We start from the raw sequence: 27931 nt of genomic DNA on the forward strand, positions 1-27931 counted from the left end.
ATATATATATATATATATATATATATATATATATATATATATATAAACAAAATAATTTCTTATTTTTTTATTAAGTTGTATCTTTGGAGCAGTCAGTGTTTTACATGCTGTGTGCAGCAATCACAATAATCTCAGCTTAGAAAATCAAATAGAAAAACAATGACTACTCTCTCAAAATTACTACTTTGTCAGTCTTATAAGAGCACATTTCTGCTGAGATAAATGTTCCTTTGTGATTTTCAACTCTAAATCATTTTTTGCAAACAGTAAAAAAATTAAAAATGATTTAATTTGTCGTCATTCCCCGCCCTCTCCCCCCTCCCCCCCCCCAAAAAAAAGAAAAGAAACAAAGAATGCATTTTGTTTGTACACAGGACTGTCAGCAGGTGCAGCCGGATGGAGAGTCCATCTCTCTGAACACAAACGGCTTCATGAGGCTGGCGGAGGTTTCGGAGGCAGATGCAGGAAAATACACGTGTCACATAGACGTTACTGTAGACGGCCGGAATTACACCGCAGCACGCAGCGTCCAAATGACTGTCAAAAACGGTACAGTATATCTCAACTTTGGACAGTTAAAGTTAAGGATTTTTGTGATATACCAATAGCTTTTTTGAATTAATTTCAGAACTCGGTCTTATTTCGTAAAAGGTCTGTTTGCACCCCACAGCTTGACTCGACAACATCTGCTTATCTCTAATACATTCTTCAGATTGATCAGATTGTGAGAACAGATTTTTGAATCCCAGCTCTCCTCAAACGGCCCAACAGACGTTCCTTCAGATTCAGATCTGAAGGCCTTCAAAGCATGAAATGTGCTTAGCAACAATCCATTGCTGTTTGATTTAAGTGAACACTTTGATGTCAAAGTCAAACGCTCAAAAGTAACTGACTGGTATTTGGGACTAATTTGTTACCGCCCACGTCAACATAAACTCCACTTCCAAAGAAAAGGAAACCCCCAAAAATGAAGTAGCCATCGTGTTTCAGCATTCTTTTTGTGGATGATTTTGTGCCAGACGCACCTTTTGATGCCAGTCACAGTTCCAGCTTGAGTTTCTTCTAAGGAAGTAAAGATTTCTGACATGTAACTCGACTCCTTAGCCCAGACAGACGGACAAAACAGTACTGACATACAGACAGAGGCGGCCATTGTTCCATGTAGGACACACGAAGGGTTGGCAGAAATCCCACCAGCTCCTGTAATGTTTCCAGTTTTTCATTTGTTTCGGTAATTTCACAACTCCCTCATGTTTTCACCAAATCCTGATATCTGTCTTTGCTGCAACAGCATAAATACTCTTGTATTTGTTTATAAAGTGTTGTGCTCTTTTTTTTTTTCTGTTCCCTGATATCATTTTCAAATGTATGTGGTTGTAGGTACTCCAGATCTCTTTCCAGAGATTCATGTTGTGAGGCCCAAAAACGAGGTGGTCATAGTGGAAGTGGGTAAGTAAACAAAGCATTCTGATTTCTAGCTTCATTGTTTTTATCTCTTTGTTCTGTGCATCCCTCATTTTGTTGAGTTTTTGCTTCTGTGATTTGGTGGGAAAGCAGATTTGTCATTCACTTCCTGCTTGGTTTGTTTGCCACTTTACTTGACAACCAGGCAAGAGAGCAGAGCTGCACTGTAAGGCCTACACCGGCTTCAGTGAGGACGAAGAGATTGCCATGTACTGGATCATCAACGGGACATACGCTAGCGACATCAGCGGGCTTGCCGAGTCCTGGAAATTGTGAGTCTCTCCGTCTTATCATGTTGTTGTGGTTAAATTTGTTAACCTGGATGGGGCTGTTGGCAAAAGAAGAAGAAATGTTGAAGACCCAGGGGACAATCGTTGTTTTATTCGTCACGAGTCAATCTACTCGCCATTGATAGATAATGAGATGAAATAAACACGAGGCTCTTAAACAAGTCAAAAGAAAAGCAGCAGGAACATTTTCCATGTGCTGCAGTCACACTACTGCAACTTGTCTTGCATCTCAAAGGCAGAGAAACATAAGCAGCTTTAGTAAACAACATAATACCATGTCTGCTTAATGTCATTTGATCTCAGGGTAAACCTGGTTGTCCCAGAGTTTTTACCCATGCCAAAAATTTCTGCATCATGAGTGTCAAAGTTAATACTATACAGTGCCTTGCAAAGGGGGTTCATACCCCTTGAACCTTTCCATATTTTGTTACACTATTGCCACAAACATGAATATATTTAATTGGATTTTAGTGTGACGGCTGCACAGTGGCGCAGTTGGTAGAGCTGTTGCCGTGCAGCAAGAAGGTTCTGGGTTCGATTCCTGGCCCCGGTCTTTCTGCATGGAGTTTGCATGTTCTCCCTGTGCATGCGTGGGTTTTCTCCGGGTACTCCGGTTTCCTCCCACAGTCCAAAAAACATGACTGTTAGGTTAATTGGTCTGTCTAAATTGCCCCTACGTGTGTGCGCATGGTTGTGTGTCTGTGTTGCCCTGCGACAGACTGGCGACCTGTCCAGGATGTACCCCGCCTCTCGCCCGGAACGTTAGCTGGAGATAGGCTCCAGCTCCCCTCCCGACCCCACCGAGGGACAAGGGTGTTCAGAAAATGGATGGATGGATGGATGGATTTTAGTGTGACAAACCAACAAAAAGTGGTACACAATTGTGAAGTAGGAAGAAAATTATCTTTATATACGTTATATTTTGATTTGTGGCTGCTATGTGACAAAATTTGGAAAAGTTGTAGGGGTATGAGTACCTTTGTAAGCCACCATATATCAGGAATTTACACAAGTGTTGCTTAGATGTTACAGCAACAACCCAGTAATAATATAATTTAACCTCATGCTAAGGTATGCCGACTTTCTGTCTGCGCTGATGAAGATTTACTCGCCTTGCTTGAAAAGGCTCCGAATGATCACAGCCTTGTCCACTTTTTGATTGATTTGGTTCCTAATATTTTTCAACATTGAGTTTTCATCGTCAGATGATCAGTTTGTTTAAAAATCCTGCCACAACTGAAAATGTCTCCAATTTTACCTTTTATATTCCCAAATACACACAATATACACAACAGGGGTGAATGAAAACTACTTGCCCCTACTACTTTACGTCTTAAAAGACAAAACCTGTTGTACAAAACATGCTTCAATCGTACTGGTCACGGCAGTTTAAGAAGCAGATTTGTAATCAGTGTCTATTAGGGTTCATATTTTTAAATGACAGATTTTTTTACTGTCTTTTCTAGTGTCCATGAAAGAGGCAAAGTATTTGGTCAGTCCACTCTGTCCATCGCTACAGTTCGAAACGAGTTCCTGAACATCCCCATCAATTGCCACATCTCAAGCCCGGCTGAAGAGAAGGTCGGGGAGGTCCGGCTACAAGAAGGTATTTTGCTCCAAACGTCTCGGATGCATTAAAGTGATCGCTCGGTGTCCGGTCTAACCAGAAAACCTGTTGACTCTTGTTTACACGCTTCATGTTGAGTAGCCGTTTGTGTTTGTCTGCCTTGTTTCCTCAGCTGACCCAACTGAACACAACACGTTCTACATGATTGTGTCTCTTTGGCTCTCGGCCCTCTTTACCATCCTGATCCTGACGGCCTTCTTCCTCATCTGTAAAGTCAACCTCTTCTTAGCATACAGGGCACTTAAGACATTGTTTTCTAAACAAGGTGAGCAGTTCGTCTTGTATCATACAGATTTTTACATACACTGTATAAAAAGACATATAGCCATCTCTTCTCACTGTTGGACTAAACTTTCCCTTTTCTTTAAGTCAGTTAGGCTGAACAAAACCATATTTACTTGCTAAATGGCAGAATTATCATAGGATATTCCATTGCCACCTTATTCGAGATCAGACATTAAGAATATTAAGTTCTTAAACAATTTGCGAAAGCCCAGAGGACTCTTGATGGTTTACCTCACAGCATTGGAGCTAAAGGTTGGGCACCGATGGGTCTTCCAAAATTAGTTACAAAGTTGCTTAGCCGCAACAAAGTCAACGTTTTAAGTGGCCATCATAAAGGCTTGATCTCAGTACAGTGGAAATTTAGCGGGCAGAGTGGAAAAGGTGAATGTGAGATACAAACCAAACTTGATTACAGCAGCTGTGTCAGAAGGAGGAATGGGCCAAAATCCCAGCAATCCCAGCTGACCCGAGTCGTAGAGTTTAAAAGGCAATTCAGACAAATCTTAAAAGGAACAAATCTAAACTTCTGGATTAGAAGAAATTGAAAAATATATCTCTTATCAGTCTGGCATTCAGGGAATATAAATTACTTTTGGCAATCCTTTTTTTAAAATCATGATTTATTTCAAATTTTTAGCACAACAATGAACACCATATACAGACATTCAAGTAAAGACATGAAACGGCAATTTGAGTAATAAACACAAATCAATACAAAACAAAAGCCAGAGATAAAAACAAAGCACACAAAAAAAGCACAGAAAATATTTTCATATCGAAGAAGGTGGATAAATAAAAAATAGAGAACAAACAGAAGTTACAGAAAATAAATAAAATATTAATTTTAACAGAGGGCAAATGAAATGGGGGATCTATATGCTTAATGTTTCTGTTCTACTGTAATTTTTATGAGCGTTAGATAAAGGGTGTACGCTGCTTTAATGGAAATCAGGGAATCGCCACTCATGGGGTCACATCGAGGGTCAAAGACGTGACATGGACCAAATGACCAGATTCTTGGAAACATGGTTTCAAATCCCTTGAGAGGATATCTTAGTAAAACAGGAAAGAGATTTAATGTCATTCAGTGAGAAGAAACAGTTTGTTTCTATTGCACAGCTGCAGCAAAAATAGCAATCAACTTGACAACGATCACTCGTTGTTCCAACAGTTCCAGATGGGAAGCTTTACGACGCCTACGTGAGTGTCGGTCAGTCAGCCATGCTGGGTTTGGACGGCGTGGCCTGCTTTACCCTGCGGCTCCTGCCAGAGGAGCTGGAGCAGAAACACGGCTACTCCCTGTTCATCAGAGGCCGGGACGACCGCCCTGGAGAAGGTCAGGAACCACAAAAATACCACGTCATGGGAAAGGAGAGCTTTCTAGTAACAACCTGTCAGAACACTTCCTTTTAAAAGCACAGCTTCTTCCAAAATCTCCCGTTTTGTGCGATTGTAACCACAAAACTACGACAGCTGTTGCCACGCGCTGCACACGAACGGTTTTCCGTTCGCAGTGTCTGGTGTAATCACTTAGTCACGACTTGCGTTTCTTGTCTTTAATGTCTTACAGCGGTCCATGACGTCATCTCCGCTGCGGTGCGCCAGTGCCGCCGACTGCTTATCGTCTTGTCGTCTGCTGGCAAATCAAAGGAGACGGCGCAGTTCTGGGAGAATCACAACCTGCTCACGTACGAGCAGAAAGTGGGCCTTCACGACGCCTTGATGCGAAACGACCCTAAAGTCATTCTGGTGGAAGTCGGTAAGGGCCAAGAGTCTTCTCGCTTGAGTTTTGTGAACGTTAAATCTGCAGTATGCCATTTTTATTTTTGTTTTGCATGTTTGTTAAAGCCTGCGACAGACTGGCGACCTGTCCAGGATGTACCCCACCTCTCGCCCGGAACGTTAGCTGGAGATAGGCACCAGCACCCCTCCCGACCCCACTGAGGGACAAGGTTGTTCAGAAAATGGATGGATGGATGGATGGATGTTTGTTAAAGCTGTCACTATGTTGTGACAGTGTGACATGAGAGACTGATGATCTGTGAAAACCTTCATCTTCACCTCCTCCCTGAGCTTCAGACATTAATTCAGACTATTGTCGTATGAAGAAATGCACAACTCCCGACCAAAAATAACAAAATCAGAGCCAGGAGGATGGTCTTAGCGCTGTCAATCATCCTCATGTACTCATTGCTCAATGCTGACTGAGTGTTGGCTGCGCTGCTGCGTCCGTAGCCCCTCCCCTCCCACTCAACACAAATACAAGCAGCTCTCTCACCCTGTACACTGTGTGACTGCCACACATCATCGTAAAACATTTTGTAGTTTGAGGCATCGTGCAAAACAAGAGGAAACCGCATGAGTCCAGGGTGAAGGCGACAGCTCATCCACAGGCCACCAGGCCCACTGGGGAATTCCCCCGGTATGCCAGTACGTCTGCCCTCTCCCGCCCTCAGATTGTTGTGATTTTGCCAAAAAAATCTGTGAGTAAGACCCAGAAACGCATAAAAGCCATTTCTGCTCAGCTGAGAGACACAACCAATTCTGTGTTTGTCTGTCACAAAACAAGACAGATGTTCACTAAACTATTTCTTTTGATATTCATGATCAGGTCCCAGTGAGACATTTGAAGTGCAGCTTAAGTCAGAAGGATGAAAACACTGCAAAATTATACCAATTATTTCTAGTGCAAATGTTTTAGTGCATTTGAAATAAAACAAAACTGACTTCCAAGTAACTTTTCAGCAATGTATAGGAGTTTATTTTAAATCAGTATTTTCATAATACTGATGAAAAACTATTTAAACTTTCAGATTATTTTGCTTATGGGAAAAATATGTCGTTATGAGTGAAATTATCTGCCAGTGGAACTAGTACATTTTCATTAATATGGAGGAATTGTTGACTTAAAACAAGTTTCTATAGGCTGCCAAAAAGTTAGATTTGTCTTACTTCAAGTGTGCTAAGATATTTGCAATAGAAACTAGATCAAAAATACTTTGTAATTTTTTATTTATTTATTTATTTTTGCAGTGTGCATATAAAAAAGAAGAAACTAATGATTTAGCCTCTTCAACAACTTGCTGCAATAAAGTAAATTTTTCTAAGTTTCCACTCGTGTACGGTTGAGTCAGATTGCGACATGACTTTAACTCCCTGCAGCGTTGAGATAAGACCGAACTCTAATCTGCACTTCAATAACCGTTCACGCCACAAATGACAAGAAGCTCTCCATCGCAAGACAAAGAAGGAACATTTTTGCCCACATTAATAGAGGATAATTCCTTACCTGGTCTTTTAAGACTTAAAAAAGCTGCTTCCCACATCTGTTATGTTCCATGCGGGGGAGAAAAAGACACAAAGTGACTCTGGTCAGCCTCCATGTTTTGACTTTTGAAATGCTGTCAATCTGACCCCGGCCTGGCTTACTGTGATGCCTTCACCGTTGGTAAAAAAAATAAAATAAAATCTAGGATTTTCGAGTTTCTCACTGATCAGACTCCAGTCTGAGCGCAGCATGTTGATAAAACTTCAGCAAACTTCATTAGACCAAAATGTTCTCAAAGCAACAAACTGTTGTTTTATCTCACGACTTGAGAAGAATCAGATAATTTCTCTCAAAGCTTGAAGCCAAGCATCTCTAGTTCCTGTGTAAGATCCTGAGATAACGAATAAAGCGACGTCCGCTTTATGTTTTTAGAGAGTTCTACGCCTCTTCATTCAGGTTTTACCAAGTTAACTTGAATTTTTCCTAAACCTTTTCACTTGGAGGTAAAATCTAAACCAAAGGGAAATCGAAAGCCTTTTAAAAGTGCATAAAACCACTTTAACGCATCACCTCTCATGCAGTCGCCTCTCCTGTTCTCTCTTGCCAGACGGTCCGGTCGATTACAGTCAGCTGCCGGAGTCACTGCGCTACATCAAACGGACACAAGGAGCTCTGGAGTGGAAAAACTCGTTTGCTGAAACCAACAAACTGACTCAGATGTACCTGAAAAGAAACTTTTGGAAGAGCCTGCGCTGTCACATGCCTGCTGTACCTGCAAGGACGCCACAGAGTATCGCTTGAAGCGGTGAACGTACTTTGATTTACCTGGAAGGTTTAAAGATGGCATCCATCAGAAGCTTCAGTTTTCAGAAGTCTGTCTTCTGAAGTCGTCCACAAGCGGGGACTAAACATTTGAGTCGCCATGTGGATTATTTATTTCAGATAACGTATACTTTTATAAAGTAAAGGACCTTGAGCTGTGTTACTTTTCTTGTCTTTGGTGTTGTTTTGAAGCATCTCAGATTTCTTGAACGCTCATTGTGACAACAGAGCGTTGATTCAGTTCGTAGAGCTGAGCCTCCATGAAAGCTTTTGCTGTACTTGTTCCCAAACTGGAGGTTTGGACACCAATGCAGACCACAGATTTGATTTCCTCTTCACAAATCAAAGCGAACAACAAACATTATAATGGAGCATTTTTACAATTAACAGCATGTCAGCTGTTGCAACCTGTCCCTGTGAGAAGCAGTAAATGCCCCCTTATTGGTGATAAATGCCAATAAGCATTTCTGATAGCCATCAATCAGTCTTAACATCACTACGAGGGAAATCTGACTCATTCTTCCTTGCAGAATTGTTTAATTTCAGCCACATTGGGGGGTTTTCAGACATAAATAGTATTACTTTTGTTGTCAAGAGATTATACCAAGTTGTACACATTGGTATAATCTTGCATAACTTTGATAACAAATCAGACTTGGATTAAAAGTCCATTAAAAGTCCCAACTTTGCATTATTTTGTAAATATTGACACTTTAATGCAAAGTTGGCATTTTTAATGGACTTTCAATGCAACTTTTAGAGCAACTTTGCATTAAAAGTATCATTATTTACCGAATGACACTTCATTGACATAGACATTCATAAAGACTCCTTCATGTTCATAACAGGTGTTATGTCAGTCTTATGCGCATCTCGTCAAATAAAGTGTTGCCAAGCATTTGATTTTAAATAAAAAAACATTAAAACCACTGGCTTGATGGATTTAATATTGTGTCTTTGAATGTCAGTTTTGTAATGTAAGAGTTGAGCATCACTGTGAGTGAAAGAGCCTCTGTCTTCTCTTATTTTCTTTTTTAAACCAACATCGTCTATTTGTCTGACTTCACCATTCCTTATACTTTTTCTTCTCTTTCCAAACATTAAGACCCTCTGCTGAGCTGACCGTTTTGTCTAAGACGATCACACCTGCAACCAGTTTGCAATACCCACTTTACGTGATGCAGTCGTCTGGAAGGAAACTGAGTCACTGAGGAAAATACCAGTTCACACCCAAAAGGAGGTTTTTACTCATGGTGGTTTCAACGAGGAATATTGTTTCAGTGAGGCTGGACGTTTTCCGAAGACTCTCAGGAGAAACGATTATAGTAAAGTTACCACAAACTCTTGCTTTAGCAGCATTTTTAAAATTTTTGGAATAGAGATTCACTAATGGAAAGAGCTGACAGTAGCTGAGCTGTTATTTGCAACAGTCTACTCAGAGGACTGGCTTTCACTGACACACTAACGGACTTTCTTTCAATGAAAAGCACTCGGTCAAATGTTAAATAGAGATGTTATGCTAGTCGGAGGGCTCTTCAAAGCTAACGCTTTCCTCGTTTACCTGCACCAAATGCTTAGTTGCCATTGCCGTCCTTTAATTAATCAGATCAGTAACTGGTTTTGGAATAAATAAAGCCTCTTGGAACAAGGTATCGGCCACATCTGGCTGAGCTGTAGCTTTACTGGCACTCAGAAGCAAACCCAAGAACGTAGTTTCACTAAGACACAAATAACAATGACAGAACACAAATTAAATGAAAACACATCAACCATTTGGATGACAATATGCATTTTTAGATTAAATATTTTGATTCCATTTTTAGCCGGATGGGGAAAAGGTGGAGAGAAGTGACAAAACCCAGTTTGCTTGTCAAGTGGAATGACTATTTTTGATTTTATTATCAGCAAAACTTTGTTTTTGCATTGCAGTTTTGTCAACCTTAACGGATGATGTCACAATTCCTGGTCCCAAAGCACGGCCCCACATACAGTAATTAATGGAGAAATCTCTTTTTTTTGGAGTTACACCACTCAAACCCTCGAAAAGGCCTCATTGTCACCCCAATCTTTGGCTCTCTCCACAGATTTTCTCTCAGATTCAAAGCTGCATTCTAGCAAAAAAAAAAAAAAAGAAAAAAAAAAGAAATTCTGTAATCAAGGTTCAACGAAAAGCCAAAAAGAAATGTTTGTTTTCCATTAATGCCAAGTGTTTTGGGCAGAGAAACCAAATAACCCTAATCAGGACACTCTAAACCAAAAGTCAGCAGTTCAGTTTAATCATATAATCTGGTTTCCGTCTTATTTCCTGTGCTGAAGCAATCAGAAGGAAACGCTGCGACTCCCTCTGAACAGATCATGCTTTTCAACAGGTCTGCAGCTCTCCACACATTTGCACTTCACTTGATGGGCAGCTTTGAGGAATATTAAAACGAGCCGGTTGCGTCTCTGGGTTTGTAATCTCACTCGCTCTGCATTGCAAATCTCCAGTTTCAACCTCAAGGATGCAAATAAGACGAGACACAACACAGAGTTCATAAAAGTGAGATGAGATTTTAAAAAGATTTGAGGTGCAAAATATGACTCCGTTTCTCATAAATCTCACATTGTGTTTTACATGTCTGTTTATTGAAAGTTTATTAATATCCCATTTCATTTAGATTTGCATATCCATAAAGATAAAACAAACAAAAACAAAAAAACAACAACAACAACAACAACAACAACTCTTTTAACCCTGACAAGATTCTTTGGTCCCTGACTCAAAACATCAGTGGTTCTCTGTCGGACATCTTTGTACTTTCTTTGACAGTTTTTGTTTTTAAAAGCTAGAAAAACAAGAGAGTTCAAATGTCAGATCTTTCAGCTAATCATTTAGTCAAAGTAAAGTCCTGCTTCTGTTTTGGAGATTTTGAAAAAGTCTTTCATGTCTTTATTACGACACACATAGACTACTGTAACTCATTAGCTGTGTTTTGTGGAGAATTAATCCGTTCTGCATGCTGAGTTCTTGATGTATGAGGTTAAAGAAAAGTCAGAGAATTGAATTCATGAATTCCATTTATTAATACCAAAATACAGACGGTCTATTTCTTATGCTACCTTTAGGAGTTAGCAGGACAAAATGACAACCCAGAAGAATTTGTGATCTGCTTTGTTAGCCTCTATGCCCTAAAGACGGCTTTCCCTACTGTGTCCTCCTTTACACCTGCTCTCATTTGCATTTCCTAACATGTCCTTTCCTCTAGCTTTAGCTTAGCAACTAGCTAAAAGAGATAAAAGGAAAACACAGAATTATTTATTCTCAACAGCTCCCATCAGTGTTTTCTTTTTTTATGTGCATTTTGAAAGTATCGCATTAGTAGAGGCCGATGGAAACAACAACATTTGAAATTAATTTCCCAGTTTTGCAAAATAGTATTTTTGTATTTGGCTGTTATGGCTTTTTCCGGGAAAAGAGTGCTAAGCTAAATGTCCCCACCCACTGGTGGGTCTGCCTCTGACCAGAGGCTGAAATAATCCAGCTCAAGCCTCCATCTTGGAGAGGAGGACTCTCTCTCTGTTTTTCTGAGATTTGTGGTTCATGCTAGTTTTTAACCTCCTTGCTTCTTTATTAGACCCAAGTGAAGAGTCAACATCTGCTGAAGTTATGCTCAGTCTAGCATGTTGATAGTGACGCCAGGAAAACCAGTCTACACTCTAACAGAAATGACTTGAACCAACTTAATTGAATTACTTGTTACCAATTGGAGCAATTCAATTGAGTTTAATCGCGTTTAATCCTCATTAATTTCCGTTTCTTTGTTTCTTTTTTTTTTTTTCTAGCAATAGAGGAGGGTCGATGCAAAAGATAAGAGCTCAGGCTGGCAGCAAACTTTTCTCAGAAGTCAGTCAACCTGAGCAGTCGAGGTAAGCAGAAACTTACATTGAATTTACATGCGCTCGTGTACTGCGTGCTTTTATACAAACGAGCGGGCTGCTAAAATCATCAAACGTTTCTTATAATTAGCGAATTTGGCAAAATATTCTGTTCCTAGTATTATTGTTAGGATTGAGATGCAGACAGAGGTGGGCAGAGTACCCGAAAACTGTCCTCCGGTAGGAGCAGCACTTCTTCAACATATTCTTACTCAAGAATTAAAAGTAAAAAAGTAGCCGTACGAAAGAGTAAAGCAATTATTTGGTAAAAATCATCCTCAAAGTACTGAGTAAGTGGTTATTGTAATTAATATTTAGCAATTACATCATCAGACGGACCAAAATATAAGGTTAAGTAGAGGTTTTGGTATTTTAAGGACCAAAATGACAATAATTCTTGTAAGTAACAAAAAAAAATAACACAATTAGACAAATAAAGATGTTTCCAAATCAGTTTCTTTCAATAAAAATTGTGAATTTTTTTTACAAAAACTGCAGGTGTGCGTCTGTGTCTGGTGAATTTTTGGTTGAAACATGTTTCCTGCAGATTGAGAATCCAGAAATATTATTCAAGTAAGATTAGCTACACTTCATGGTAAAATTACTCAAGTTAAAGTTAAAGTAAATTTTTAAAGTTACTCAAGTAAATGTAACTAGTTACTACCTGACTCTAGGTACAAATAAAACTTTTGTTTAAAGATATTTTATGTCAAAAAGGTGAGGACTAATTAAATTTAATCAGTTACAATTACTTGAGGAACTGTTTGGGGAAAATATACTTCTAAGTAGTTTTCCTTCACCGTACGTTTTTATTTTATTTGAGTGGTATAATCATACTGCATTGCTTCTTTTCAAATAACATTTTTGCAAACATTAACCGATGTGAGTCACATTGGACACATTTTAACCAAAACATGCAGCAAAAACACACCTAAAGTTTATGTTAAAGTGAGATTTTTTTGACACATGCATCATTGCCCTGGTGTTATTTTCTATCAGAGCCTGTTCTGACATTTTTACTAGCTTCACAAGTATTGAAAAGGAAAAACATTTGGAAAATGTTTCTTCTGACTGGCTCAATTTGACATTTAGTAATATTTACTTGCAATATTGTTTTCATTTTAGTCTTTAAAATACTTGACTTTGTTCATAACTTTATATATTTGAGTGTCATCCTTATAAAGTAAATCTGTCATTGTTTGGTGTTTTTAAACAGTTATTCCCAGTCTGGTGAGTTATATTTCTCAGCAAATCTTTGGATAACTAATAGCTGCAGATGTTAGATATCAAAATGCATAAAGCTTTAGATATCTAAGCTTTTGTGTTTGCAGCTGTATTGTATGACTGGATATTAAAATCACACTACCACACAGAAACCTGACGTCTAAAGGTTTTTCAACATCCTCCAAATAGGGGTTCTTTCACTTGTGGTTGTTTTTAATGTGGGCAATGTGGCTCATTCAGCCGTATGAGATTCAAGACACAAAAACAGATCCATCAGACACACTTTGAACCCGTTTGTTCAGATGTTAACTTGCTTTATATCCAATCAATACAGAGGGACAGCCCCTCTATGTTGCGTAATGTATGTACGAAAACGTCAACATGCACTTTGAAGTTGGGATCTGATCTCTGTGAAACTGCAGAAAATCTCTAAATGGCAACTTTTGCTTTTGTAAGAAATCTGGAAAGAATTTTATCATTTTAAGTGCAAAAGTTTAGACACTGACTTTTTGAATCTGAGCTGAAATGTGGTTTGAAGGTGACAGTTCATACAAAGTCTGTTCCAATGTAAATTTCCAAATGGTCTTTAATTGTGCACATTGGCTTCGTTTGATTGATTTGACTGTCAATCAAATGTTATAGTGTCCTCTGTAAGGACACTGTTCAAAACACAGCATTCTTATAACCCCACCCATCCATTTGTGACAAGCTACACAAACAGCCGAACATGAACGCTAATATAAAACCTGAATTTTTCATTAAAACTATTAATGTTTTCACATGCTGAAAAAAACATCTTGACACAAAAGCATCAGTAAAACTTGAGGATTAGAAGATGTTCATAAATAAATTGTGAACTCTAAACCAGTGGAATAGGTTTATTCTCTTGAAATGGCATTATGACATGAGTTGACAGCTTTTACTCATCGCCTGTGTTGATGATCTCAGGAACACAATCTGTGTAACAAAACATCACAGTGTTTCAGAGAAATCGAATGCCACCTTAAAGACATCCTGTGAAAGTCTTGGTCAGATTTCTGACCAGGAGTTTCTGGTGATAGCCAAGCAACAACATCAACTTACAGAAACATTGTGGCTTGAGATAAAAATTAACACCGGACTATTCTGTAACCACGACAAGGTATCTTTTTGTGTGTGACAGTTAGCTTAGTATTGAGAGGGAAAGACACCCTAATGCTTTTGGTCCAACACTAATTACTCATCACAATATTTTAGCTGCATACGAGTGTCAGGCGTAAGCCATCAGGCATTGTTCTCAACGGGAAAGACGTTTTTTGATCTTCATGACTCAGGAAATGGATGCAAGAAAATGGCTACACACTAAGCAGTAAACGACTGGAAATGTGGCAGATAAGACAGTATCTCAAGATCACTCAGCACAAAGGTCACAAAAATCCCCACAGGTCGCTGTCAGAGAACCGCAGCAACGAGTGGCGTCTTCATGTCCAGGAGCAGTAAGTGTAGAGATCACCTGAGATCACCTGTGTGTGGATCCAAGTTCTAGTCGTGTAGCTGTGTGTGATTATTGAGAATGGTAAGTTAAAATGAAAAACAGTTCACTGATCATCCAGATATTGTGTCGATGAGTCATCCAATCATAACAGTGAACCTACAGTTGACTCAACCCACCGACAAAGGAAATGAGCAGCACCTCATTCGTTCATTCAGTGGTTTAAAGTTACATCACTCTGTTCCTTTTTCAAAATAGCTGTTGTAAATTTGAACCACTGTCAGTCAAATCCAGATGAAATTGAAACATGACAGTGTGAGAGTCGGCCTGCACAATCTAAAAACTGTGAGTTCACACTTCTCTGCTAACAGGTTTTCCGTTGTAGCACCGCAGTGAAAGCTCATAAAGTGTCTGAGTTTTTACTGACAACTTCTGGTTTATTGTATTTATAGCTGCAAAGAAAAAAAAAACAGGACGTTGTTTTTGCAGTTTTCTAGTTTGCGAAACATGATTTCTGATAACGTTCTTCAGAAAATGATTTTGTAACTGCACAGATCGTAATCATCTGCTGAGAAAGCTTACTGATGAACTTTCTAGAGCCCCTGTTGTCAAAGAAAATCTACCTGTGAGACGGAGGAAATATAAGATTGTGTAAGCCACATGTGTGAGAAGCAGACAGGAATTTGAAGATCTGAACAGTTTGAGAATGAACTTTGTCTCTTTCAGCTAATGGACGTCTCGAGGCTTCTCCTGTCCGTCGTCATGGTGATGTCCCCATCTGATGGGATATCAGGTAGTGTGTGCACAAAGAACATAGACAAAAGAAAAAAATATTACTCTTCATCATTTAGAGGAATGAGATGCAAGATGTAAGAAAAATCATCAGCTTTGTGATGTGACTGCAGAGTTTATGGCTTATGAGGAGAGATGCAGTTCATAATGTGAACATGCACACCAGAGGGCAAATATAAAGGAAACAAAGCAAAGTTTGTTTTAACTGACTTGCATGACAAATGACAGAGAAAAACAAATATTCTGGGAATGATGTCACACCTTAGACATCTTTTTGGTAACTCCCCTAAATGCACAAATGTGCATTGATTTTAGACAGAAGCGCCATAACACAAATCAAACAGTAATTAAAGGACAGACAGTGGAGACGGTGGAAAACTACAAATATCTCAGGACTATTTCGGATAATAATACCTGCCATTCAGAGAACCTGCAAAAAAAGAAGGCCAGCAAAGATTGTTTGGTCTAAGAAAGCTCACAGTTTCAGGTTGATAAGTCATTGATCTTATTTTATAGATCATGTTCTGAATCTGTGTTGACTTTTTCTCTCCTCTGTTGGCTTGGAAATCTTAGTATCAGGTCAAAAAATGCCCTTAGCAGAGTAATACATGCTAGTAATAAGATGTTAGGAGTTGAACAATGCTCACTTACAGAACTGCTCAGATCATCAGGAAAACTAAAGCCATTCTTGCTGACAGCTCTCATCCTTCACATGCTGAGGTCCAGTTTCTGCCTTCAGGCCTCCAGCTCAGACTTGCTAGTTTGAAAATTAACAGGTTTTTTTGTTTCTGCAGAAATTTCTCTTTTAATGAAGGTAGAGGGACTCGCACCTGATTGTTAGTGTTCATAGCAACTGTCGATAGACAATGAAATACGCTGCTGTACTCTTCCTGTTATTTATTTATTTATGTTTGATGGTTTTTTTTGTATGTCTTATTGTTTTTTGTTTGTTTTTTTACTTTCATACTTTATTTTTTAGCTTTTATATTTGCTGTAACATCAATTGCCCATTTGGGACACAAGTAAATCTGAATCCCCTAAATCCTTAATTAAGCAAGAAAGAAAGTGAAAGTGTCTCTATAAAGCACATTTTAAAAGATCAGTTCCACAAAGAGCTTTGCAAAAGGGTAGCCAAAAGAAGGTAAAATTAAATGTTGCTGTACATTTCCATTAAACATTGACCATTCTTGCTTTTATGTATCTTCTTTCTCCTCACTTTCAGGAACATCAGATTCTTCCTGCTTTCACCTGGACCAGGATAGATATAAAGTTATTGAAGGCGAAGCATTTTATTATGTGCCCTTCGATATGGATGACCCCAACCTGCCTGATGAAAACATTACGTGGTTCAAAAAGGGCTCAGAGGTCATGAATATCACCACAGACGAGACACACAGGATACATTACCATGGAGGAGCGTTGCTTTTCTTAAACATCAGCACTGATGATGCTGGCTACTATTCTGCCAGGTAAGAATATTTGTTTATGTTCAGCTCTGGAGCTGCTGCTTTGTCATGTGTGGTGCTATATTGAAATATTAATGGTACATGGATTTAAATATGAGGAAATTAATGGATTATGTTAAACTTTAAGCCTGGTCATGTGTTTGAAGTATCACCCTTAAAATGTCATTTTTTCCTCCGTTCAACCAGATTAAAATGAACTGACTCCCTTTCATAGTTCATCGGTAAAACATTTTGAACCAAATTCACAGGTCTAACTTGCACTAGGTTTTATTTATTGATCATAATTTGTCTGAAATAAAGTTTCTGAAAATATATAAGTCTTGACATCATTCACATATTACACAAATATGGATTATCCTGGTGCCTACCTGGGGTTTCTCCTCCTGTTGTCCTTTCACTTACTGCATCTTTTATAGCGGCTGACAAAACAGCTACTCTTATTTACCTATTTTAATAGTTTCATCAACATGAAAAAAAAAAAAAACTAACAATTTTGTATAAATCGCTCCATTTAGATTACATTTGTAATCATGTAATTATACCCTATGAGTTTTTTTTTTCACTCCCTCTTTTCCTCTTTGCTTCACAGTCAAAAACCCACAGGAATTATACCGATAGTTGAATCTGTCTTATTCACTAGTGCCTGTAATGATTCTGCCAGGCAAACACTTGGCAGAATCATTAGGAGAGGATTTTTAAACCTACTTACAAGTGGAAAAACAAACAAACAAACAAAGGGAGAATAGCATAGAGCAACACGGTGATGCACAGAAAGAAAAATGTGAAAGAATGGATCTGACAGACTACAAGGCAAAAGTATAAATACAGAGGAGGGGGATTACTAGGTAAATGATCAGGCTGATTCGTTGCAATGGTTTAGGAATATAATCTGGGGCAGCTGATGTAGACCGACAAGTAAAGCCTGCAGGGCCAACATAGGAAAAAGACACACAAAAACAGGCAAAAAAAACCAACTAATTATGTAAAATACTGAGTGCAGAGGAAACATCTGAACATAATGACAACAGAGAAACACAGGGATGACTAAACAATCACAAACACTTTGAATATTGAAACAAAGGAGTGAAATGAGCACAGAATAACTGTGACTAACAAAACCAAAATTCACAGGTTCTAAAACTGAAGACTTACAGTAAGATATTGACACTCAATAACATAAAAAAACAACTTTAGGTGTCAGTATCACAGTAATATGTACAAAATATCAGTTTCCGTATTCTTTCTGAGTGCATGTTTTTCTGCACACCTGCACAGCAACAGTGTGTGATCGGAGGCAAGATTACATTTATTTAAAGAACCGAGAAATGATGAGCTCAACAACAATAGTTGTGCTTCCTGTTAGTCAGTAAAAATAACTAATCTGTTGGATCTGGTAAACTTTATTCTGCCATGTTCATCACCAACATAATGAAGAGTATGAAACCCATTACATGTGCTAATGGCAAACTGAAGACGTCTTTTATCAAGAGCCTTAAGTAATAAGGTTGTGGATGCATCCATGTTTGTTGGTCTTCTATTTCAGACCACAACACGTAACACTGAACTTTCTAAGTTGCACCACTTTAATTTAACTGATTACCAAGCAAACCTTTTTCTCTGCAACACATTTAATTGACGTAAGTGCCTCAACAAGGGAGAAGTTATCAGCGACACAGATTGTGTGGAAGATGAACAGTACAGAAAGCAGACAAAGCTAGTTTTTCACCTGCAGTTGTGCTTCTGACAATGCTTTTAATTCTCTTTGACTGCCATTAAATGGGAGGAAGCCAACCATCGTCGCCCAATGAAGTACCCACCTTGAATACCCCATCAGATTTCCAGAAGACGCATCAGTGAACGCAACCGTCTCTGTTTTTGCTTCGTACAGAGGGTCTCAGCTATTAAGAAACGATTGCTTGTTGGAGGGAAGCAATCATTTTGTCATGCAAATGTTGGTGTTTTGTCATGGCCAAACACCAACATTTGGCGATGACATGGGTAATGCACCAATATGAATCTACAAAGCTTACCAGAAGTTGCCTGCCCTGTAAACAACCGTCCTCATCTGCAAAGAGAGGCGTGGCAGTCCAAACGACTCAGCTGCTAATGCTAATTCAGTATTTGGAAGTGTGACCAACTCTGACTGAACAGGGTTGTTCCGTTCCTCCTCTGTCATTGCTAAAACTACACGCAGACTACAACTCTTTTTATTTCATTTTTCTTTGCTTCATCAAATGACGCGTCATTATTCGTATTGTGACCATCCGCCTGGACATGACGATCTCCCAGCTAAGAGAAATCAACTGATCCACTGTTGCCAGCCACTTCTGCAGGCTCAAGCATCCATACCAGTTCTTCTTCCCAGTTGCTTTGCTGCCATGCCTCAGGACGTTTGCTTGTTGTGATACGCTGTCTGTATTTCTGAATGTTACAGTTTGGATCTGGTAAACTTTATTCCGCCATGTTTGTCACCAAAGCACATGCAGCATAGTATAAATCTCATGGCATGTGCTTAGCAGGGATGCCCAAAGTAGGTCCTGCAGGGCCGGCATCCTGCGTGTTGTCATTCTCTCCCTGGTGGTGGTAACAACAACCTTTTCAGCATGTCAATGTTCTTCTTCTTCTTCTAATGAGCCATCATTTGCAGACTTTCAAATACTCTCTAAAATTCTCAAGCAACAAGACAAGAACATAGATAATTATCTTTCTATTTTCACATCTTACACTGACTCATTGATAAGATTTTTAAAGTACAGCTTACAAAGATTTCACAGTACATTGCGCTTACTTTAATCAACCTGTTGCTCATTTCTTACTACTAGTTACTTTCAACAAACATTTTTTTCATCCTTGCTGACCTTAAAGGCCTTTTGAGCACAATGGATTTACTGTAACCTGTGTAGGCACACTATTTATCAGGAGAGCTTAAAGTAAATCAGGAAGAACTAAAAACATTGTGCACCTACAGTGTTTTGTGGTTAGCTGTGCCAGCAAACAAAGTCAAAATAGCATCCATAGGTGTTCAACAAACACCAGAAATTACTCACTTATTACTGGAAACTTTAAAACTGCTCAGTTTATCATACACACAGATAATGCTTCAGCAGCCAAAACAACAAAAGCAGAGAGACATTGCACTGAGTCTGTCTGCTGAAAAAAGTGAGTTTTCCCATCTCCACATCAAGGCAGGAAGTGATGGTTTTAGTGCAGAAACTTCCCACATATAAGGGGAATTTCCAGAGATTGTGTTATTAGTGACAGTAACATTGTGTTAGCAGACCAAAAAGCTAAATTTGTGACCATTTTGCTGTCATGCTGTAATAGCATAATGCTGTTCATCCACAAGCTGATAGTGGTTGGTGAGGTTAGCAAGACAGTCTGCTCCTGTAGCTAGTCTGCAAGTCATTGGCTTGTAGACACACTGCCCCTGGTTTACCAGCTGATGCTTAAGAACACAGTGAAGTGACAGGCGGGGCTCGTCTTATTTTAGTCTGTGTGTTAAGCAACCAGAGATAGTTTCAAACAACCAAATTTGGTGTTCTTATAAATGAAAGGAAGGAGCAGTGGTCTCCAGTTATCCGGGAAGTCAGCAAAAATGCAGAGAAAAGTCTGGTCACTGAGACATTATCTCTGGGATTTAATTTTATATGATGAGAAATGTCATTGGTTAGCTTTTAAAACTGATTAATATACCTTGGTACTGACTATTGGCCCGTGGATAGGTAATGTGCTGCAGTGTATTCTGCACTTTTACTCTTAAATTAACAGTTTTTCGTCACAGCAACAGATCTGAGGACATTCATGACCTTTAGAAGATTTATTAATGTAGCTTTGTATTTTAACTCTGTTGTATTTCTAGGCTACAAGATCCTTTTTCTTTTTTGATGTTTGAGATCAGCTAATCTGTGAATGTTTCTTTCTCCACAGGCACATTGAGCCATCAGGTGAATGTTTCTACTATCATCTGAAGATCGAGGTCTTCAGTGAAACAAGCCGAGAGAATCTGACCTATGGAGCTATCCGAAACTCTGCCCAGAACATAAACATTCCTTGTCCACAGCCTGTTAAAGACACATGCAAAACATTCAACGGGAACTTCACATGGTTCAAGGTAAGGGAATCTCTGATTACTTTATTTTGTGAAAACACATCGCAAAAGTGGTCGGTTTCTAAGACATTAAAAGATTTAATTATTTTCCATCATTTCTAATGTCTGTCTTGTTTTTATTGCAGGGAAAGAATCTGAAACCTAGTGAACACAGAGAAAGCCTTTGGGTAACTGATGCAAAAAAAGACGATGAGGACATCTACACCTGCATATGTACCTGGACTCACAACCACAAGCTGTACAACTCTTCTGGATCCAGGAGACTTTTTGTTTTGAGTGAGTCCTTTTAGACTGTTGGCTGTTCAGATGCAGACAGGCATGTGCTTTGTCCTAATAATTATAAAGTGAAGTGAAAAAGTATTTGCTCCCTCCACTGATTTATTCTGTTTTTGCTTCTTTGTCACATTTGTTTCATCAAACTGGTATTAGATTCTCACTTTAGTTGATTTCAGTTCATATGTATAGTTTTTGTTCTTAATGCAACGCTCTGCAGTGCCTAACGAAGCACAACACAGTGAAAACGTTTCAACTCTGCTCCCTTGTAGAAAGAGCCATCTTTCGAAATGCAACAATTGTCTCTCCAACCAGCAAGGAGCAGTTGGCTGATGAAGGTAAAAAAAACAGCTTAAAACATTAGAAAGGCTATAAATCCCTCCCTTAAAGTTCATATCCTGACTCCTGGTGAGTTCTGGTCTGATGCTTTGCTTTAAACCGTAATGGGGCATAATTGTGCTGTAATGTTAAAAAATCACTGATTAAAAAAATACTTAGGATGGATTTTCTCATTTCTTGTGTTGCTAACAGAAGTTTATTTTGTGCCGCCATCTTCTAATAGTCATTATCCATCTAGTAGCACAGATTAGCATAAATTACAAAATAATAAAAATGAACACAATTTTGTTGGCAGCAAACATACAACATTTAATGACGTCTGATATAGTTTTTTCCACACAACTTCAGTTTTACTGTAGCTGTTGCTTCAGGTGAATATTTTATTGAATTAAATAGCATTCATAAAACAATATGATACCTTTAACCTTTTATCATCTGAAGTTATGGACACATTTTTTAGAGATATATTTGTATTATTTCTACACTTTTGCTTTGTTTTAAAAATATTTTGTTTGTATATAAGTTTGTTTATTCTTTTATTACACCATGTACAATAAAGTCAAACTCAAATGTTTTTACTGATTAAAGTTTCAGTAGAAATGAAACATTGTTATAAAACACACACACCGTGAATGGAAACTATATGTTAATGTAACAAACCATCATGTGTTCAACAGGCTCCAGCGTCAAGCTGAACTGCACTGTTTACTGTGGGAATAATGCAGAACGGGACTGTGAGGCCACATGGTGGGTTAATGGAAAACCAGCGAAGCAGATGGATGGATACAACGAGACCAGCACAGTGTAAGTCTGAACATCATTATGTTAACTATGCTGAGGTTAATTTAGATGAAAATTCTGAATTGTAATCTTTTTCTGAGGGGAGTCAATGTACCATTAGAGTATTTTATAATAATGTATTAGAAAAATGGAGGAACGTTAGTTAAATATCCATTAACGAAACAGACATTTAAATTGATGTCCTAGTAATTAAGTCAATACTCAGTAAGCATTTATACACCACTGATGTTTGTACAACTTTTAATGGAACATTATTTTATTTCTTAGAGACATTGAGGATCCTTCAAAGAGAACCTTCTCCACAGCAATCCTGACCATCCAAAGGGTTTCAGCTGAAGATTTCCAGAAGAAGTTTCAGTGCAAAGTGTCAGGATTTTATACAGCAAACTCTGTAACTTTAACTCTGAAGCAAAGAGGTTAGTGTTGGTGTTCCCCTAAACTTTTTAACTTCTGGCCTAAGATATGAGTTACAAGAGCTTATAATCCTTAATGTCACTGGAGATATTATGCTAATGTTGCAAAAAAAAAAAAAAAAACTAAATTAAAGATAAAAGTAATTAATGTAGAATCAATAATCAGCATTCTGTCATAACCATGGCCGTTTGGGTCGGGATTTTCTTTTAAGTTCCATTGTTCTTGTCTAAATCTGCCAATTTCTCTCTTTAAGATGTTACCATATTAGTTAATTTCTCTATTTTAGTTTGTTTTTGTCTTCAGTTTTCTGTATATTATTTTCTGTAGATTTTTCCCAGGTTTTGTTCTTTGGATTTCAGATCACTTTAGTCTCACTTTAGCTTCTCTCTTAATTAGTCTCCTTCCTCAGTTTCCTTGTTATTCTCTTTCATTCTTCTGACTAATCTCTTGGTTCTCTTGTCACGTCACTACCCTGCTACGGTGGCCACAGAGGGCCAACAGAATGCAAAAGCCGCAACACAACAGGAAAGGCACAATTCAACAACAAAAAGCCACAATGCAAGCAATGTTAACAAAAGTCATGCAAGTAAAGTAATAATTTCTGATTTAGTTAACTTCTGTTTCATTCGCTTTTAGCATGACTTCTGTAACCTTTTGATGTTGCATTGAGGTTTTTGCATTTTGCCCATCACACTCATGCATTAATTGGCTACCATTTACATTTATTAGAAAAGGACTTAAGTAAACAAATAAGTTTCAATAGTTTTTTCTGATTTCTAAATCCCAGTGGCCTTGACGTCGGTATTCTGACGTCTCTGGGAACATTTGGCTTAATCCCCACAATTAATTGTTGTTCTTAGCTGAGTTTTGTTAGATTTGTCACAAATCTTGTTGAAACATCTTTGTATTTGTCTTCCAGAGTCCATCATTCCCCTCATCGTTTCGGGGATGTGTGTGTTTGTGATTGCTGTGTTCGCCGCTCTGCTGGTGAAGTATTTTGCCATTGACCTCGCTCTGTTGTTCAGGCCCTACTTCTCTCCAGGAAAATGCAATGAAGGTACGAAATAGTCAAGGTTTTCCTTCTTCAAAAGATGAAATCTGGAGATTTCTATCAATCGAAGCAAAAGGCTATAAATAAATAAGCTGAATTTAAGTCACTTATCAGTATTTTAACCAGTCACAAAACTGAACAATGCTAAATAACTGCTTTTTATACAATTCTGTTTTAACTTTATGTGAATATCACATTCATTTTGGGCCTTTTGTGGTTAATTTGAACCATTCTTCTTTGGGACGGAGTGATGATACAACAATTTGAATGAATTTGAGAAACAAAAATGTAGTGTACAAGTTTGAATATGTGAAATTTTTGGCAGCGTATTGATCACAAAAAATGCAAACTTAACTTATATTGCTTGACTTGTCTGCACGTTTCAACCATCATGACCCAAAATGTTACTCTAAGATTAAATTAAATTGGTTACGATGATCAAGAACAACCCAGGAAACGAGAACTTTTTTAAGTCTATCAAGAACTGGAAGGTATTTCTACATCAATACCAACTAAGAAAGAAACACTTAGTCAAAAATTAATATAATCAAGCTGGACAGAAATTTGACCAAACTGAGTGGAATACTAAAGGAAGACGACCAGCTAAAAATAGTTCAAATTTACCTCAAACCATCTGGGGACTTTCACAGCCCATGTCTGGCAACAATCAGAGGTTTGCCTCAGAATCTCCCCATTGCTCTTCAAGAAGTGGTCTGAAATGGAAAAAAATATGGCGGTGAGGAAAAAAACCCAAGAAGTTTAATGGGACCACATCCAAATCATGATCTGTAATCAGTTACTCATCAGACATGATAGCTGTTTTTCCTTGCATGTAGTTTAGTAGCGCACAGTTCCAACAAATCAAAAAAAGGCAAACTTTGAGTTTAGAGTGTAAGAGGCTGAAGAGCTGGGTTTACTGTGTGTTGTGTTGAAGGAGAGGTAAACAGTTCAGGAAGCAGGTTAAGGCAGCTGTGATTTAAGTTAGCAGAACAAGTCGCTGCCTGCTGAATGGGAATCTTCAAGATCTTGTTGTTTGTGTGACCCAGATATGAAGATGTATGATGCCTACGTGGTTTATCAGACACAGAGCTTAGACAAGGAAACCGAAGACAAACTGTCCAACTTTGTCACAAAGACTCTGCCCTCGGTTCTGGAAGAAAAGTGTGGATATCGACTCTTCATCCAGGGAAGAGACGACATACCGGGGGAAGGTCAGTAATTTTAGCCTGTTTGTCCTCAGGTTCGGCTTATAGAGCGTCTGAGTGCGGCAGAAAGACGTCGAACAAGTTCAAGGGGTGTGAATACAGAGAATAAAGAGATAGGATTATTGCGCATCAGTGGATGAAATGCACTTGAACTAATAAGTATTTTTCTGGTCCATCAGATCGTGTGGAGCTGGCGGAGAGATGCATTAAGCAGAGCAGGAGGCTGATGGTCATCCTGACACCAGGATCAGGACCTGAGATGATGGAAAATCCCACCTCAGACCAAACTTCAGCCATTGAGTTTGACTGGCAGGTAAAAGAGTCTGGGGGTCAAAGGGCATGGAGTGGGATTAATCCAGTTCATATTCTTCTTGTTTTAATTAAATCTAGGTGTTTACAATGCCAATGGCAAGGCAGCAGATCACATTGCAACTCGATATTCTCATATTACAGTTTTTTCCAGGTGCTTTGGTGTATTTCTCTGATTAGCAAATTCAACATCTGTAATTTCATTCTTAGAAACTCCAACCTAAATCAATTGTTTCCATACATTTCTCTGCTGCTTTTGAACATCCTCATTTCCTTACATAATGTCCGTCAAATTCAACTATATCTATCAAAGCTGAATGAGTTGTTTCCTACAAGACCTGTAAACCTAATTTTATTGAACAAGATGTCAAAACCAGTCAAGCTAATTCTTTGCATGTCATTTTCCTAAAAGTGTTTCCCAAGTTGAACAGTTTCTCTAAGGTTAAATGAGGTTAAGACGAGGTCTAAATTACTAATGTACTGTGAAGCATGAGTTGGAGCCGATGATGAGCCACCCACCCACAGTCACTTACGGTTTTTATTGATTGCGTTGACGAAGTTGTCAACTCAGACTCCACATTTTTGAAACCGTTGACACACAGACCTAAACGGGAGCACTCGTGGTCAAAGTGACACGTTTGGTTTGCAAAACATTTCAAATATCAAATAATTATTACCGTCAAATAGAACAACTTACAGCCAAGTGTCTGAGTTCTTCCAATCAACTGTTACATAATGAACAACAAAACACAGCACTCGCACGTCGATGTTGCCCAGGAGTGAAGCATCATATTCACTAAACACAGCGACTCTATATTTCAAACAGCGTCTCCTACTGTGCTGGGTATTTTCAAGTAGTAGTTCAAGCTTTTTTCACACTAGAAAACCTTTCCAGACTGAAATGTCATTCTGAAGTCCAGCTTAGGCCATTTGACCCTCTGATTCATAGTCACGGCGTCGGGACTTTTCATTTCGCTGACGCCGTCATTGACATGGACTATTGAACTTGAGGATTGAACTGTGAGTGACGAGCTTTTGCAGAATATCACTCAGATTTTGCAATTTGTACCGCTTTAAAAATACACTAACTGTTATGCAAATGTCAAAACCAATGTGAGTAATGCACCAAAGAAAAAAATATAAAGCGTGATAAATAGTGTTACCATAGCAACAGCTGCCTCTGAGGTGAAGTTGTCGACAAGGGCCACGGTCTCTTTTTGAATCTATGAACCGCTGGCTGGTTGTGGCTCAAGCACGTCGTAAATAATAATAAAATATTTTTGTTTTTCTAAACCGGTCAACTGAACGAGGTCTAAATATTCTCCAGGTCGGGCTTCACCACGCGCTGGTGCAGAGGGAGATGAGTGTGATTCTGATTCAGCTCGGAGAGATGGGGCCACAAGGATACTCGCACCTTCCTCCAGGCCTGCAGCACCTGATCCGTCAGAGCGCCCCCATCAGGTGGCCGAAGGGCTCACGGGCAGCCTCCAAGTGCAGCTCGCGCTTCTGGAAGAGAGTGCGATACCTGATGCCAGTCCGACCCGCCAGAAAACGAGATTCATCTGCCATCATCTAAAACCGCTGAGCTTTGAAATGTGAACATGGAAAATTAAACTGAAATGACGGACGGATTCTCTACAATGAATAAAGATGAATGACTTCATTTAATTTTAGTTCTACTTTAACTCCTCAAATGTTAGTGTAATACTACAGTCTGTCAGATATCTTAAAGCTTCAATGTCTCACAGACAGAGTTGGTTTGTAACTAGTTATATTTACTCAAATACATTTACTTGAGGAACTTTTCGGGAAAAATTTACTTTTATGAATATTTTTATTACGTTGTACTTTCTACTTTAATTTCAGTAATTTTATTATGAAGTATTTCTGCTCCTACTTGTAAAATTTCTGGATTTTCTACTGAATGAAAAACAAACATGTTTTAACAAAAAAATCAACAGACACAGACACACACCTGAAGTTTTTGTTAAAGTTTAATCAGTTTTTTTTAAATAAACAGATTTGGAAACATCTTTCTTTTGCCTGATTTTGTTATTTCTGTTACTGATAGAAATTATTGTCATTTAGGTCCTAAAAATATAAAACTTTCCACTTAACTTTATATTTCATCAAACGTATTCCTCACTGTGACACAGTGTTGACGTAGATTCTCAATCATTCAGGACAACTGGATTCTTCTGTTTCCTGAAGAAGTTTCACTTTTTACTCAGAAACTTTCTTCCATTCGATCACCGGTTGGGATTCGGTCATTTTTTGGGACATTTGTATTAACAAGGCCATTGTGGTCACAAGTCACTGACCCACTCATCCACCCAGTGAGTCAGAACAGTCATTACCTCTTATGAAATGCCGCCCAATGTGGCCAATATGACATGTTTTGGTTGTGTGTTGCAATGTTTGATTGATTGATTGTGAAACCGCCTAGAGAGAAAAGTTGAGGCTGCACTGTACAGTGACTCAGAAATGTGTTCAAACTCCTTGAATCTTTCATTTTTGTACTATACAACCACAAACATTGGGTTTATCTTAATGTTATGTCTTAGTGGTGCCTACTCAACAACCCTAAACACACGAAGGTTTGGCTAAAAACAAGCCCATGTGTTGAAGCGGCCCAGTCAAAGTCCAGACCTAGGAATCTTTGGCAAGGTTTGAAAGAGTGAAATGCAACGAGAAGAATTTAATTTTCCTATTTGCAGATACACAACCAAAGACTTTAATCTGGAATCGGAGCAAAAAGTTCAACAGGTGTGAATATATCCTCATGTCTGCAAATTAAATTATGTAAT

General features: G+C 38.6%; 2 protein-coding genes across 2 annotated transcripts in view; both read left to right on the forward strand.

Annotated features, from left to right (window-relative positions):
• il1rl2 (interleukin 1 receptor-like 2) overlaps positions 1 to 7912 on the forward strand; it is a 19964-nt gene extending 12052 nt beyond the window's left edge. Inside the window, exons 4-11 of the mRNA XM_015017440.1 lie at positions 375 to 549; positions 1381 to 1449; positions 1610 to 1736; positions 3221 to 3360; positions 3494 to 3646; positions 4838 to 5002; positions 5237 to 5425; positions 7542 to 7912. Coding sequence (XP_014872926.1) covers positions 375 to 549; positions 1381 to 1449; positions 1610 to 1736; positions 3221 to 3360; positions 3494 to 3646; positions 4838 to 5002; positions 5237 to 5425; positions 7542 to 7735 — 1212 coding nt within the window. The 3' untranslated portion in view covers positions 7736 to 7912. The remainder of the gene's footprint in view (positions 1 to 374; positions 550 to 1380; positions 1450 to 1609; positions 1737 to 3220; positions 3361 to 3493; positions 3647 to 4837; positions 5003 to 5236; positions 5426 to 7541) is intronic.
• A 7022-nt stretch (positions 7913 to 14934) lies between these two features.
• Positions 14935 to 27007, forward strand: LOC106936434 (interleukin-1 receptor-like 1). Its single transcript, XM_015017443.1, has 11 exons — positions 14935 to 15159; positions 16381 to 16627; positions 20552 to 20735; positions 20858 to 21008; positions 21278 to 21343; positions 22022 to 22148; positions 22413 to 22561; positions 23479 to 23616; positions 24657 to 24821; positions 24995 to 25128; positions 26452 to 27007. Exons 1-11 carry the CDS (start codon positions 15096 to 15098, stop codon positions 26698 to 26700), a joined length of 1674 nt encoding a protein of 557 aa, XP_014872929.1. The 5' UTR covers positions 14935 to 15095; the 3' UTR covers positions 26701 to 27007.
• The last annotated feature ends 924 nt before the right edge of the window (positions 27008 to 27931 follow it).

The sequence above is a fragment of the Poecilia latipinna genome, unplaced genomic scaffold, assembly GCF_001443285.1.
Source record: "Poecilia latipinna isolate Pla-1442-1.1 unplaced genomic scaffold, P_latipinna-1.0 Scaffold2142, whole genome shotgun sequence".
NCBI lineage: Eukaryota > Metazoa > Chordata > Actinopteri > Cyprinodontiformes > Poeciliidae > Poecilia > Poecilia latipinna.